The sequence below is a fragment of the Acomys russatus genome, chromosome 16, assembly GCF_903995435.1.
Source record: "Acomys russatus chromosome 16, mAcoRus1.1, whole genome shotgun sequence".
In the NCBI taxonomy this organism is placed as follows: Eukaryota; Metazoa; Chordata; class Mammalia; order Rodentia; family Muridae; genus Acomys; species Acomys russatus.
In genome coordinates this window covers 7233528-7245881 of record NC_067152.1, presented here as the reverse complement: position 1 = coordinate 7245881, position 12354 = coordinate 7233528, and the positions used below count along the sequence as shown (strand labels likewise).

General features: G+C 49.4%; 1 protein-coding gene across 1 annotated transcript in view; it reads right to left on the bottom strand.

Annotated features, from left to right (window-relative positions):
• The window catches only part of Adap2 (ArfGAP with dual PH domains 2), a 28890-nt gene that overhangs the window by 3957 nt on the left and 12579 nt on the right, over window positions 1-12354 (bottom strand). Inside the window, exons 6-8 of the mRNA XM_051158544.1 lie at window positions 10212-10358; window positions 5877-5960; window positions 1204-1266 (exon numbers count right to left, since the gene is read on the bottom strand). Of these exons, the coding sequence (XP_051014501.1) occupies window positions 1204-1266; window positions 5877-5960; window positions 10212-10358 (294 nt within the window). The remainder of the gene's footprint in view (window positions 1-1203; window positions 1267-5876; window positions 5961-10211; window positions 10359-12354) is intronic.

Below are 12354 nucleotides of genomic sequence, written 5' to 3'. Positions count from 1 at the left end.
TTTTTTTTTCGAGACAGGGTGTCTCTGTGTAGCCTTGGCTGTCCTGGACTCACTTTGTAGACCAGGCTGGCCTCGAACTCACAGCGATCTGCCTGCCTCTGCCTCCCGAGTGCTGGGATTAAAGGCGTGCGCCACCACGCCCGGCTGTTTTTTGTTTTTCAAGACAAGGTTTCTCTGTGTAGCCTTGGCTGTCCTAGACTCACTTTATAGACCAGGCTGATCTCAAACTCACAGCGATCCTCCTGCCTCTGCCTTCCGAGTGCTGGGATTAAAGGCGTGTGCCACCACGTTAAAACAAATTCTTAAAAAAGAATTACTTATTATTATGTATACAGTGCTCTGCCTACATATACACCCGCAGGCCAGAATTTCTTATGTAGGCCAGGCTAACTTCAAACTTGCAAACCTTCTGCCTCAGCTTCCTAGAAATCTGGGTCTGGCCAGGCATGATGGCGCATGCCTTTAATCCCAGCACTCGGGAGGCAAAGGCAGGCTGATAGCTGGGAGTTCCAAGCTAGCCTGGTCTATAAAGTGAGTCCAGGACAGCTAAGAGTACACAGAGAAACCTTGTCTCAGAAAAACAAACAAACAAAAAAAACAAAAAAAAGGAATCAGAATCTGGGTCTGTGCAACCCTTGTCTGGTTTCTGGGGAAAGCCAGGGCTCCTCCTTGTTCTCCTCAGTAATCTGAGGAAGTGCATGACCTGGTGCTGGGGGGGGGGGGCAGGGAGCAGGGGGAGTAGGTCTTGGGGGGATGGGGGAGTGCTTAGTCGCAGGGAACTAGGCTGATTGTAAGGAGGAAGGGTATGAGTTTTCAGTCTGACCGGGTGGACCCCTAACTTCGGACTCTTGACACACCTGTCCGAAGCTGTCTGACTAAGGGATCCCCGCTCAGCATTGCTTCCCCAGAGTTAGAGTCTAATGGTGACCAGAGGAAAGACACTGGCGAGGATGACAGGCTGGTGTGTGAGAGGAACAGACTCCTGCAGCAACGCTGGGTCACAAGCCAGCCAACTCCTAGTCTCTACTCAGCCCTTCAGCACAGAAACTCACACAGATTGGTCCTCTTCCTTCCCCAATCTCTTCAACCCTCCTCCCCAGCCCCCCCCAGCCCCGCCCCCAGCCCCGGTCCTGATTTTCTTTTTGCATTATTGATGGTTGGGATAGAACAATATTAAGTAACCCAGAAAGCAATAGAGTGTACCTTTGGACCAGTCTTCTCCATGAAGCCTTGTTTGAGGTAGTTCCTGGTGATGAGAGGCAGGAGCTGGGGGAGAAACAAAGGGTGATGCCCTACTCACACCCAGAGCTTAAGGTTCCAGACTGAACGTGGCCCCAAGGCAAAGGAGACATTTGGGATGGTAAAAGGTGTGTACTCGGGGATTATAGGTAATGTTGGGAGTCTGCACTGGATATAACACAAATGTTTCAACAAAGCCAGCCCAGGAGCCCCGGTATGTCTACAGAGGCTTCTAGTATGGCTCAGTTATAGTTTTTCTTTCTTTCTTTTTTTAAGATTTATTGATTATTTATACAGTGGTCTACTGGTACACCTCAGGCCAGAAGAGGGCATCAGGTTACATCATGGATGGCTGTGAGCCACCATGTGGTTGCTGGGAATTGAACTCAGGACCTCTGGAAGAGCAGTCAGTGCTCTTAACCTCTGAGCCATCTCTCCAGTCCCAGGTATAGTTTATTTCATTCATCCTAGATTGTACATCAGGCAAGGCTGTCAAGTGTCAAGAGATCCACTTGTCGACAGGCTTTGTGGTGATGCTCGCTTTGATCCCAGCACTCAGGAGACAGAGGCAGGCAAATCTATGAGGGTTGTTGTCTTTTTTTTGGGGGGGGGGGTGCATCACAGCCCGGCCTCCGAAAAAAAATTTTCCCCCTTTTTTTGTTTTTCCAGACAGGGTTTCTCTGTGTAGCTCTGGCTGTCCTAGACAGGTTGGCCTTGAACTCACAGCAATTGGTCTCCCTAGTACTGGGATCCAAGGTGTGCGCCACCACATCCAGCTCAGATCTACGAGTTTGAGGCCAGCCTGGTCTACAGAGTGAGTTCCAGAACAACCAGAGCTACACAGAAAAACATTGTCCCCCCCCCCCAAAAAAAAAGAAACAAGAGAAGAAGAAGGAAGAAGAGGAAGAGGAGGAGAAGAAACAACCCACTAGTCTCTGTGGCCATGGCAGGCTCTGAGTACAGTTCTAATCAGCCTCACCTAACTCACTAAGAAACCAGGCCAAGGGGGATGGAGAGATGGCTCAGTGGTTAAGGGCACTGACAGCTCTTCCAGAGGACCCAGGTTCGAATCCCATGCACCCACATGGCAGCTCACAACTGTCTGTAACTCCAAGATCTGACACTCTCACATAGACATGCATGCAGGTAAAACACCACTGCACATAAAATAAAAAGAAATTTAAAAAAAAAGAAAAGAAGACTTTGCTGAAGCCATGGTACCATTTCACTATGGTACCGAACCATAAAGGTAGCAGAGCCCTTTGACCACACTCCACACCACAGCAATGCCAGCTGAGACACAGATTAGGACACAGGCCATGAAGAGAGGACAGCAGGGTGGACAAAAAAACAAAAAAAAAACTCTGGCCTAGGTGTTAGGTGTTAAGAGACCATCTGAATCCTAGCACCACTTCTGGCCCCAGTGGGCTGTTACCCTGGCAGCCTCTCTGTCTCTGTGGGTGGTGGTGGGGGGGCTTTCCTACTGTGATCTCCAACAGCCCTTACAGCTTGCTTTCCTACACTCAGAGAAGCTTCCGGGGAATTGACTTCCTATGCTTTCCTGGAAGTGGGGAGAAGGGGACTGGAGAAACCTAGAGTGTCAAACGGCAGTCTAGACTACGAAGGATGCGGCAGGGCCCTGAGTTGCTGCGGCAGAGCTGAGGTAGGGATCTCGGCAATCAGAACAAGAAGCAAGAAAGGGAAGTTGAGACCCAAAATGACAGTCTATACTAGACTAGACCAATTCTCCTGAAACATACTCTCTAGGATTTATTCTGTTTGGGGGAAATCCGGCCCCGACCGGTTCACCTTCTGAATCTGAGCCAGCACAGGGCTGGCCGAGGCCAGGGAAGCCAGGGAACCCACCTGGCCTGCAGTCTCTTTTCCTGGACTTCAGACACTGGCTCACAACATTCTTTTTTTTTTTTTTTGGCGGGGGTAGGGGTTGGGGGTGGGAGGTGCTGGGGGGGGAGCGGTATTTTTTGGGTTGTTTTGTTTTTTGAGACAGGGTTTCTCTGTGTAGCCTTGGCTGTCCTGGAACTCACTTTGTAGACCAGGCTGGCCTTGAACTCACAGCGATCTGCCTGCCTCTGCCTCCCGAGTGCTGGAATTAAAGGCCTGTGCCATCACACCAGGCTAGGAGGGAGCATTTCTGAGACAAAGTTTCTCCGTGTAGCCTTAACTGTCCTGGAACTCGCTCTGAAGACTAGGCCTTGCCTGGAACTCACAGAGATCTGCCTGCCTCCGCCTCTGGGACTAAAGGCGTGCGCCACCAATGCCAACTTCACCCCATTTTTTCCTTCTTTCTTTTTTTTTTTTTTTTTTAAGATTTATTTATTATTATGTATACAGTGTTCTGCCTGCCAGAGAGGGCATCACATCACATTATAGATGGTTGTGAGCCACCATGTGGTTGCCGGGAATTGAACTCAGGACCTTTGGAAGAGCAGGTGATGCTCTTAACCACTGAGCCATCTCTCCAGCCCCCCTTCTTTCTTTTTTGTTGTTTTCTCTGTTTGTTTTTCGAGACAGGGTTTCTCTGTGTAGCCTTGGCTGTCCTAGACCCACTTTGTAGACCAAGCTGGCCTCGAAGTCACAGCAATCCACCTGCTTCTGCCTCCCAAGTTCCACCCCACCCCCCCCCCCCACTGGCCAATCTGCGCTTTTTTCATTCCCTCCCTCAGTTGCCTTCTTTCCTTCCTCCCTCCACCCTAACATTCTACTCCTGTGTATCCCAAACTGGCCTGATTTTGACTTTACTATTGTGGCTCAGGCTGGCCTCAAACTTTCAGCAATCTTCCTGCCCCAGTCTCCAAAGTGCTAAGATGACAGGCCACCAAGCCTACCTTCTTTCTTCCTTGTATTGGGAATAAAACTCAAGGTCTAGCACTAACTAGGCAAGAGCTCTATTCCTGGGCCGCACCCTAGCCCTGGGAGCTGGGAAAAGATTACAACTCCACAAAGACTTCCTGGGTTTCCAGCACCAAATTCCTAACCTGAGCACCACACCCAGACATAATAGCATAGACCAGAGAGGCGTGGTAGAATAACCATTGATGAAGGAGACAAAGGAACACTAAGGACACTGGTCAAAGACCAACTTCCTCCACATAGGTTAGCAAACGCAGGAAGCCAGGCCAGATTAACAAGGCTTAAACACCTGCTCTGTGTCCTCCTCTCTTACCCTTCCCTCTCCTGGGTCAGCAGTCAGCACTTTGGACTCACTGAGCCAGCAGTACTCGGCTCTGGGTGCTGACTAAGCACGGAAATCCCAGCTTTGACTCCTGACCCCTATACTCCGGGAACCATGCCAGGGGAACTTCCAACCGGCTACATCACTGGGCTGGAAGTCAATCCTATCCCAGGCACTCAGCACCCTGCAAACCCAGGAACTGAGGGACATTTAGGCTTCCAGTGACAGCCTAACAAACGGGACTAAGAAACTCCACGATCAGGCTAAGGAGATGGGTCCAAAGAGTCAAAGTCTTTTTCATGACAGGGTTTCTTTGTGTAATCTTGACTATCCTGGAGCTAGCTCTGTAGACCAGAGTGGCCTGGGACTCACAGAGATCCACCTGCCTCTGCCTCCTGAGTGCTAGGATTAAAGATGTACGCCAGCCTAGCATAATGGGAGAGCCCACGCCAATGAGGAGAGATTGTCTCAAGAAACTAAAGGTAGATGGCATCTGAGGAATGACACACGAGGCTGGCTCCTGACCCCCACATGGATGGGCATACACGTGGACCTGTATCTGCACATATGTGTATGCACACATGGCCCCCACACCTTTAATTGCAGCACTCAGGAGGAGGGGCTGGCTCTGTGAGTTACAGGACAGCTTGGTCTATATAGTGAGTTCTAGGCCAGCCTGGTTTACACAGTGAGACTGTGTCTTAAACAAATGGTAATAACAAAAAAACAAAATAACAAACCTACATCCTCAATTACAGAAGCTCATAGCTAGAGGGGACCCTGAAGGAGACACGGACCAATCGCTGTCTTCTGCATATGGAAACCCGCTCGGAAAGGCACTGGGACCTGTGAAGGGTCACATAGCAGGTAGGTGACAGAGCATTCATGGGGCCCAGGCCTCCTGCCTCAAACAGCCATCCTCAGCCCTCGTCACTCTAGCTTTCCCAGACAAGCTGGCAGGAAGTAGATACAGGTCTCAGATGTCTGGGGATAGCCAAAATGAAGTTTTCAGTGGACTGTTCCCACCACAGGCAGAGTCACTCTGATAATGAGGAGGATCCCAGCATCTTCCCAAGGTCAGGGCACCACAGAATGGTGACATAGCCGGGGCCGGCGAGCTCCATTATGCACTGAGTGGGATAATCACCAAGCCCAATTGCCTGTTCTAAGTAATTACTGTCCAGAATGGGTTATGAGATAAGAGCACGTTGCATACAGTATGTAGGGCTCATTTGCATATTTTAGTGGGAACTATCAGAAAGATGTTCAAAGGCTGAGGCCCTTGGTCCTGCAGATAGCTGTTTTTCCTAAGGTTTACTTGCAATGAACCTAGTCTAGCTCCTGCATGAGAAGAGAAAAAGGGGGGGGGGCGGGAGAGGGAGCGCACGGGTGGCACGGGACGACACAGAGACCAACTGAGAAGCAAAGCCAACATTTCGCTCACCTCGGACTCTGGGAGATCAGGAAAGGCCAATTTTAGGTATTGCAGGCGGGCTGCACGCAGAGCATTGAACCAATCCACTATTTCCTGCCAGGGAAAATTCAAAGCACACACAGTGGTGAGATGGGTGGGTATGGGCGGACCCTGGCGGTGGGGCTAGAGGTAGCAAGCAGGGTTACAGCGCACTCACATGTGTGTCCAGGAAATACACACATCACACAGCCACATCTGGAGACGGTTGATATCAGAGCCCCCAGGGGACTGCCCAGAGCTAGTCACAAACCACAGACAGGAAGAGCTCCCAGCCACGGAAAAAGACCACTGTGAACTGTACACAGAAAAAGCCTAGTACACTTCCTAAACCTGAGTTCCTATCAGGAGACTGGTATGGAGTAGGCCTGAGGCTGCAAACCCTCTTGGGAGCTGTGATGCTGTGGGTTGCTGGGACCCACTTCTTTGGGTGGGGGTGGGGTTGCCTGTGGAGATACTCGTCCATCAGAGACTCTTGGGACCTGGAATGCACATAGGCCACAAGGGATGGCACAGTGAGGGTCCGTCTCTTATAATCGTGCGTCAACAAAAATCTCATGTGGAGAGCCACATTTCCAAGGCTCTCTTTAGCTGCTCTCCAGTCAGATATCCTTTTTCCTTTCTTTCTTTCTTTCTTTATTTTTTTTTTTTGTTTTGTTTTTGTTTTTTTGAGACAGGGTTTCTCTGTGTAGCCTTGGCCATCATGGACTCGCTTTGTAGACCAGGCTGGCCTCGAACTCACAGCGATCCACCTGCCTCTGCCTCCCGAGTGCTGGGATTAAAGGCGTGCGCCACCACGCCCGGCTTCCTTTCTTTATTTTTATTTCTTTATTTTATTTTATTTTTTTGGTTTTTCTAGACAGGGTTTCTCTGTGTAGCCTTGGCTGTCCTGGGCTCACTTTGTAGACCAGGCTGGCCTCAAACTCATAGATTGCCTCTGCTTCCCAAGTGCTGGGATTAAAGGCGTGTACTACCATACCCAGCTCCCATGCTTTCGTTTATTATGTGTGTGTGTGTTTGTGTGTGTGTATGTGTGTGCGCGCGTGTGCCCCTATGTGTATGTAGGTGCCCCACATGAGCCTGCAGAGGACAGAAGGGAACCTTGAAGATGGCCCGTAACTGAAGTTACAAGCAGCTGTGAGCCACCATGTGAGTGGAGGAAGCAGAATCCGATTTCCCTAGAAGAGCCAGTGCTCCTAACTGCTGAGACATCTGTCCGGCTTCTCTCCTCAACCCCAGTTTACAGTATTTAGAGAAGCCTTCTATAACTGTCTGTATCTCCAGAACCTTTTTTACTTGCTTGCTGGCTTGTTTGTTTGTTTGTTTGTTTGCTTTTGAGATAGTGGCCTCCTCAAACAGCTAAGTAGCACAGATTAGCCTTGACCTCTTTTGTTTTGTTTTGAAGACCGGTTTTTTGTTTTTTTTTTTCTGTGTCGCAGTGGCTGTCCCAGAACTTTTTCTGTGAGCAGGATGGCCTGGAACACAGCGAGACGCTGCCTGAAAATCCACAAGCGAAAACTTATACTGAGGCAATACGCTAACTTCAACACGGAGCAAAGGGCTGGAGAGAACACTGCCTGCTCTTGCAAAAGGCCTGGGTTTGGTTCCCAGCACTCACGTGGCAACCGTCTGTAACTCCAGTTCGAGGGGATCTGACACCATCTTCTGTCCTCTACAGGCTGTGCATGCCCATGGTATAGAGATAATGCACAGAGGGAAAACACCTAAACACATAGCATGACAGAAGCAGCACAGCGAGATGGCGCCAAGAACAGAATGCAATGTGCTATTTTATACTGTGGTCTCTCCAAGAGTTCTAAACACTGCATCTACTTTACCTGAGAGTGTCTCTGTACCTTACATAGGGACCAGGTCTGCTAGTTTTTATGAACCAAGAACTATAATAACTTAAAATACAATATATAAAAACATATAAAATGTAAAAAAATATAAAGTCTGGTTCTGCCTCTGTATTGGTCCAGCTGCTGTAGCCAAGGCAGAGTGGGGACTGTAGAGGTGTGGGAGGGATTGAGGATCAGTTCCCAGAGAGGCAGGGCTTGGGCAGGAAGGAGCAAGTGCGGCAGAATCTATTACCACCTCTAAACTAACCTACGGAATAAATGGGCTGCTGTAGGTCAAAGAGAGGGGTTGGAGGAGGCAGGGGCAGCGTGAGCGGGTGGGAATGTGGGTGGTGAGAGGAAGGCGCAAATAAAAAAGTGTTTAAACATACAAGTATATACAACATAAAAAAAATAGCTTAACAAGCCCAGGTGCATGGGCCATAACACACCCTAGGCTCCGCAGTGCAATGCTCATCACCCCATGCCCCGCCTCTCTCCTGCCTCCCACCTGCCTCAACTTACAATGGCCATTCATGCCATAACTCATTAGTTGAGATGCTGTAATGTGTTCTCAGGCACTTGCTCCTGCCCAAGCTTTGCTTCTCTGAGCACTGCCAATCTGATCAGCAACCCTACACCCCTGTAGTCCCCACCCTCCCACGGCTACTGCAGCTGGCCTAATCAGAGGCAGGACTGGACTTATCAGGTATGATCGCTCCCAGGGAGACGGGATGGGGAGGCAGAAAGACCTGCTCACATGGCTGTGGTACAGGGCTCTGAGGCACTGCAGTGATTGAGAAAGTCACTTGGGTACAGTTTCAGCAAAATGCAACAAGTTCCTTTCCACACCCCAAGCCAGATACACAGGCCGAGCAGAACTTCGGAGCTCTCTTGTCATGGTGTTTGTTAAGGGCTTTCCTGGCAGGGTATGTTGGCTATGCCTACAATCTCACAGGAAGAAACCTGAGGCAGGAGGATTGCTCCCAAGTTCAAGATTTCTCCAAGAGCTACATAGCAAAACATCACTCCTCCCTAAAAAAAAGGAAGAATGAAAAACAAAAGTTCTTGGGTCAGGCGTGGTGGTGCACACCTGTAACCCCAGCACTGGACAAGCAGAAGCAGGCAGATCTCTGTGAGTTCAAGGCCAACCTGATCTATAAAGTGAGTCTAGGACAGCAGGGGCTGTTACACAGAGAAACCTTGTCTCGAAAAACCAAAAACCAGCCAGGCGTGGTGGCCCACGCCTTTAACCACAGCACTCGGAAGGCAGAGGCAGGAGGACTGCTGTGAGTTTGAGGCCAGCCTGGTCTACAAAGTGAGTCTAGGACAGCCAAGGCTACACAGAGAAACCCTGTCTCAAAAAAACAAAAACAAACGAAAGATCGCTGGCTGTTCTTCCGGACACCCAGTTTTGACTCCCAGCACCACATGGTACCTCACAACTATCTGTAACTCTGGTTCCAGGGGAATCTGATACCCTGTCCTGGCCTCAGTGAGCACCAGGCATGCATGTAATATACAGACACACATGCAGGCAAAACATCCCTGTACACACAATAAAATAATCTTCTTAAGAGATACTTGTTTTTCATTTAATGTGTATAAGTGTTTGCCTGCATGTATGCCTATGAACCACATATATGTCCTGTGCCCACAGAACCCAGAAGAGGGCATTGGATGCCCCGGAAGTGAAGCTATAGACTGTTGCAAACCACTATATAGGTGCCAGGTCCTCTGCAAGAGCAAGAGGTGCCACACTAAGCCATCCCCCCAGCCCTAAGACTCACAAGGTCTAAGGTGACTTAGCTCTTCAGTGTGACATGTGGAAAGAAAGTCCCTGGCCCAATCCATGCGCCTTCCTTCGAAATCACAATCTCCAGCCTTACCCATACTCGCCACTTCTGTCTTTGTCTTGATATCATCTCGCTATGCAGGCCTGGCTGGCCCAGAATTCACTATGTAGAGCAGGGTGGCCTCAAACTCACAGAGATCCACCTGACTCTGCCTGCCTAGTAATGCTGGGGCCTGGATTTGTGTCCCTGTCTATGGTACCTTCTGCTAACTTTCCTCTCACTGATGACTGAGTGTGCCTCCCCAGAATGTTCTCTGTGCTTGCTAAGTTTGTCTCTTACATCCCACTCTGCCTTCCCCAGATCTCTGACTCAAAAGTAAAAAGTAGACATTTGACTAAGGCAAGCAGCAGCAGCAGCAGCAGCAGCAGCAGCAGCAGCAGCAGCAGCAGCAGCTTAAGAGGCAGCTGAGTGCATGATAAAATATACAGAGGAACCATACAGTGGTGGCACACACCTTTAATCCCAGCACTCAGGAAGGCAGAGGCAGGCGGATGGCTGAGTTTTGAGGCCAGCCTGGTCTACAGGCCAGGATAGTAAAGGCTACACAGAGAGACCCTGTCTCTAAAAACAAAACAAAACAAAACTGCAGTGGAGGTGATGGGTGCCGGGCTCACCTTCCCACTGTCATGATATACGAACAGATTCCTGATATGACCCTCTTTCGTGTAGGTGATCTGCAGGCCATGGGGATGTCCTATCTTCTCTGTCTGGAAGGTGGCATTCAAGTCCTTGATGTTGATGACAGCCTTTGGGGCTTTAGCCTAGAAGAAAGAGAGGATCCTCAAGACACTGATGGCAGCAGATGTCTTCTTGTCACCCTTGCCAAGGCCTTTAACACACACAAGTCCCCAGTACATGACCCTGGGCTGCTCGAACAGCCAAAGGCACAGCTGTGCTACTCCTTGCCTGGGCCTATCACGCTTGCCTGCTTAGTCGGACTGGCCCCCCTGAGCTGGAAGGGGGTCCAGAAAGCCTTCGCTTTGGACTTCTCATGCGTGTTAGCCACAAAAGCATTCCTGGAGTAAATCAACCAGTGCTGTGAACTAAACAGCTGGGCAGGAGCAGTCGTAGGGCTCAGAGTTCCACACTCTGTGCCTGTCCCTCGGTTCTGACACTAGCTGATGCCAAGAAGAGATCCTGGAAAGAGACGTGGTGCTTCCACGCCCCTACACCTGCAGGAGCCACATTGAATTATCTTTCTGACCTACACATTTTTAAACACAAATAAAATTCCGAGCCCTGCACCGGGCACAGTGGTGCACACCTGTGATGCCAGCACTTTGGGGTGTGGGGGTTCGAGACAGTGTTTCTCTGTGTAGCCTTGGCTGTCCTGGACCACTTTGTAGACCAGGCTGGCCTCGAACTCACAGCGATCCACCTGCCTCTGCCTCATGAGTGCTGGGATTAAAGGCGTGTGTCACATGCTTGGTTTATTACCACTTCTTTAGTTAATTGTAGATGGACATTTGGGTTTTGTTTTTTTTCCCTTCAAAATTGGGCTAAAATAAAGTTTCTTTGTTTGCTTTTTCGAGATAGGGCTCTTCTGTGAACCCCTTGCTGCCCTGGAACTTGATCTGTAGACTGAGTTGGCCTCAAACTCACAGAGATCTCCCTATCTTTGCCTCCTGAGTGCTGGGATTAAAGACATGTACCACTAGATAAATAAAATTTCTGTGAAAACTTGTTTAAGAAACTTTTTGTGAAAAAAAAAGAGAAGGAAGGAAGGAAAGAAAGATAGACAGACAGACAGCTGTGATTCTGGGCATTGTGGTGCACGCCTTTAATCCCAGCACTCAGGAGGCAGAGGCAGGCGGTTCACTGTGAGTTCGAGGCCAGCCTGGTCTACAAAGGGAGTCCAGGATAGCCAAGGCTACACAGAGAAACCCTGTCTCAAAAAAAAAAAAAAAATCTAAATAAATATATTCCAGGTGAGGTGACTCAGGCCTTTAATCCCAGCACTTGGGAGGCAGAGGTAGGCGAATCCCTGAGTTTTTGTTCTTTGTAACTAATGGATGGTTTATATAGCTGAGTAGATATTTAATTTTACTAAAAGCTTACAGGACTAGCAAGATGGCTTAATGTGTAAGAGAACTTGACACCAAGGTTTGACATGTGAGTTTGGTCCCCAAGACTCACATGCCCCATGGTACACATGTACAATGCATGTGTCCACACAAGCACACACACAAATAAGTGATTATAATAGTGTTTTTCAAAAAACCACAAACTTGCCAGATGTGGTGGTGCACGCCTGTAATCCCAGCACTCGGGGAGGCAGAGGCAGGCGGATCTCTGTCAGTTCGAGGCCAACCTGGTCTACAAAGCAAGTCCAGGATAGCCAAGGATACACGGAGAAACCCTGTCTTGAAACACACTCCTCCTCCCCCCAAAAAAAACCCTCAAAAATAAAAAAAAAGGAGGAGGAGGAGGAGAAAACCAAAAAACAAAACACCCAAAAACCCCCCAAAAAACAAAAAACCTTCCCACTGAGTATAGTGATCCACACCTACAGTCCCAGAATCAGACATCAAAGCAGAAGAATTACTTGAGGCTGGTACTCCAGACCAGCTTGCACTCCACAGCAAGACCCACCCCTTTGCCAAAAGCAAACAGGAACTGCCCACCCCGTGGTTTCTAAGAGGCCAGCAGCGTGTAATCCCCAGCATTGCCCCGCACCCCATGCTTGCTGTTACAGCAGCCTTCAGCTTTCTCCCTCTGGCTGGTACCCAGTTTGGCTCTCTATGACTGAAACCAGCA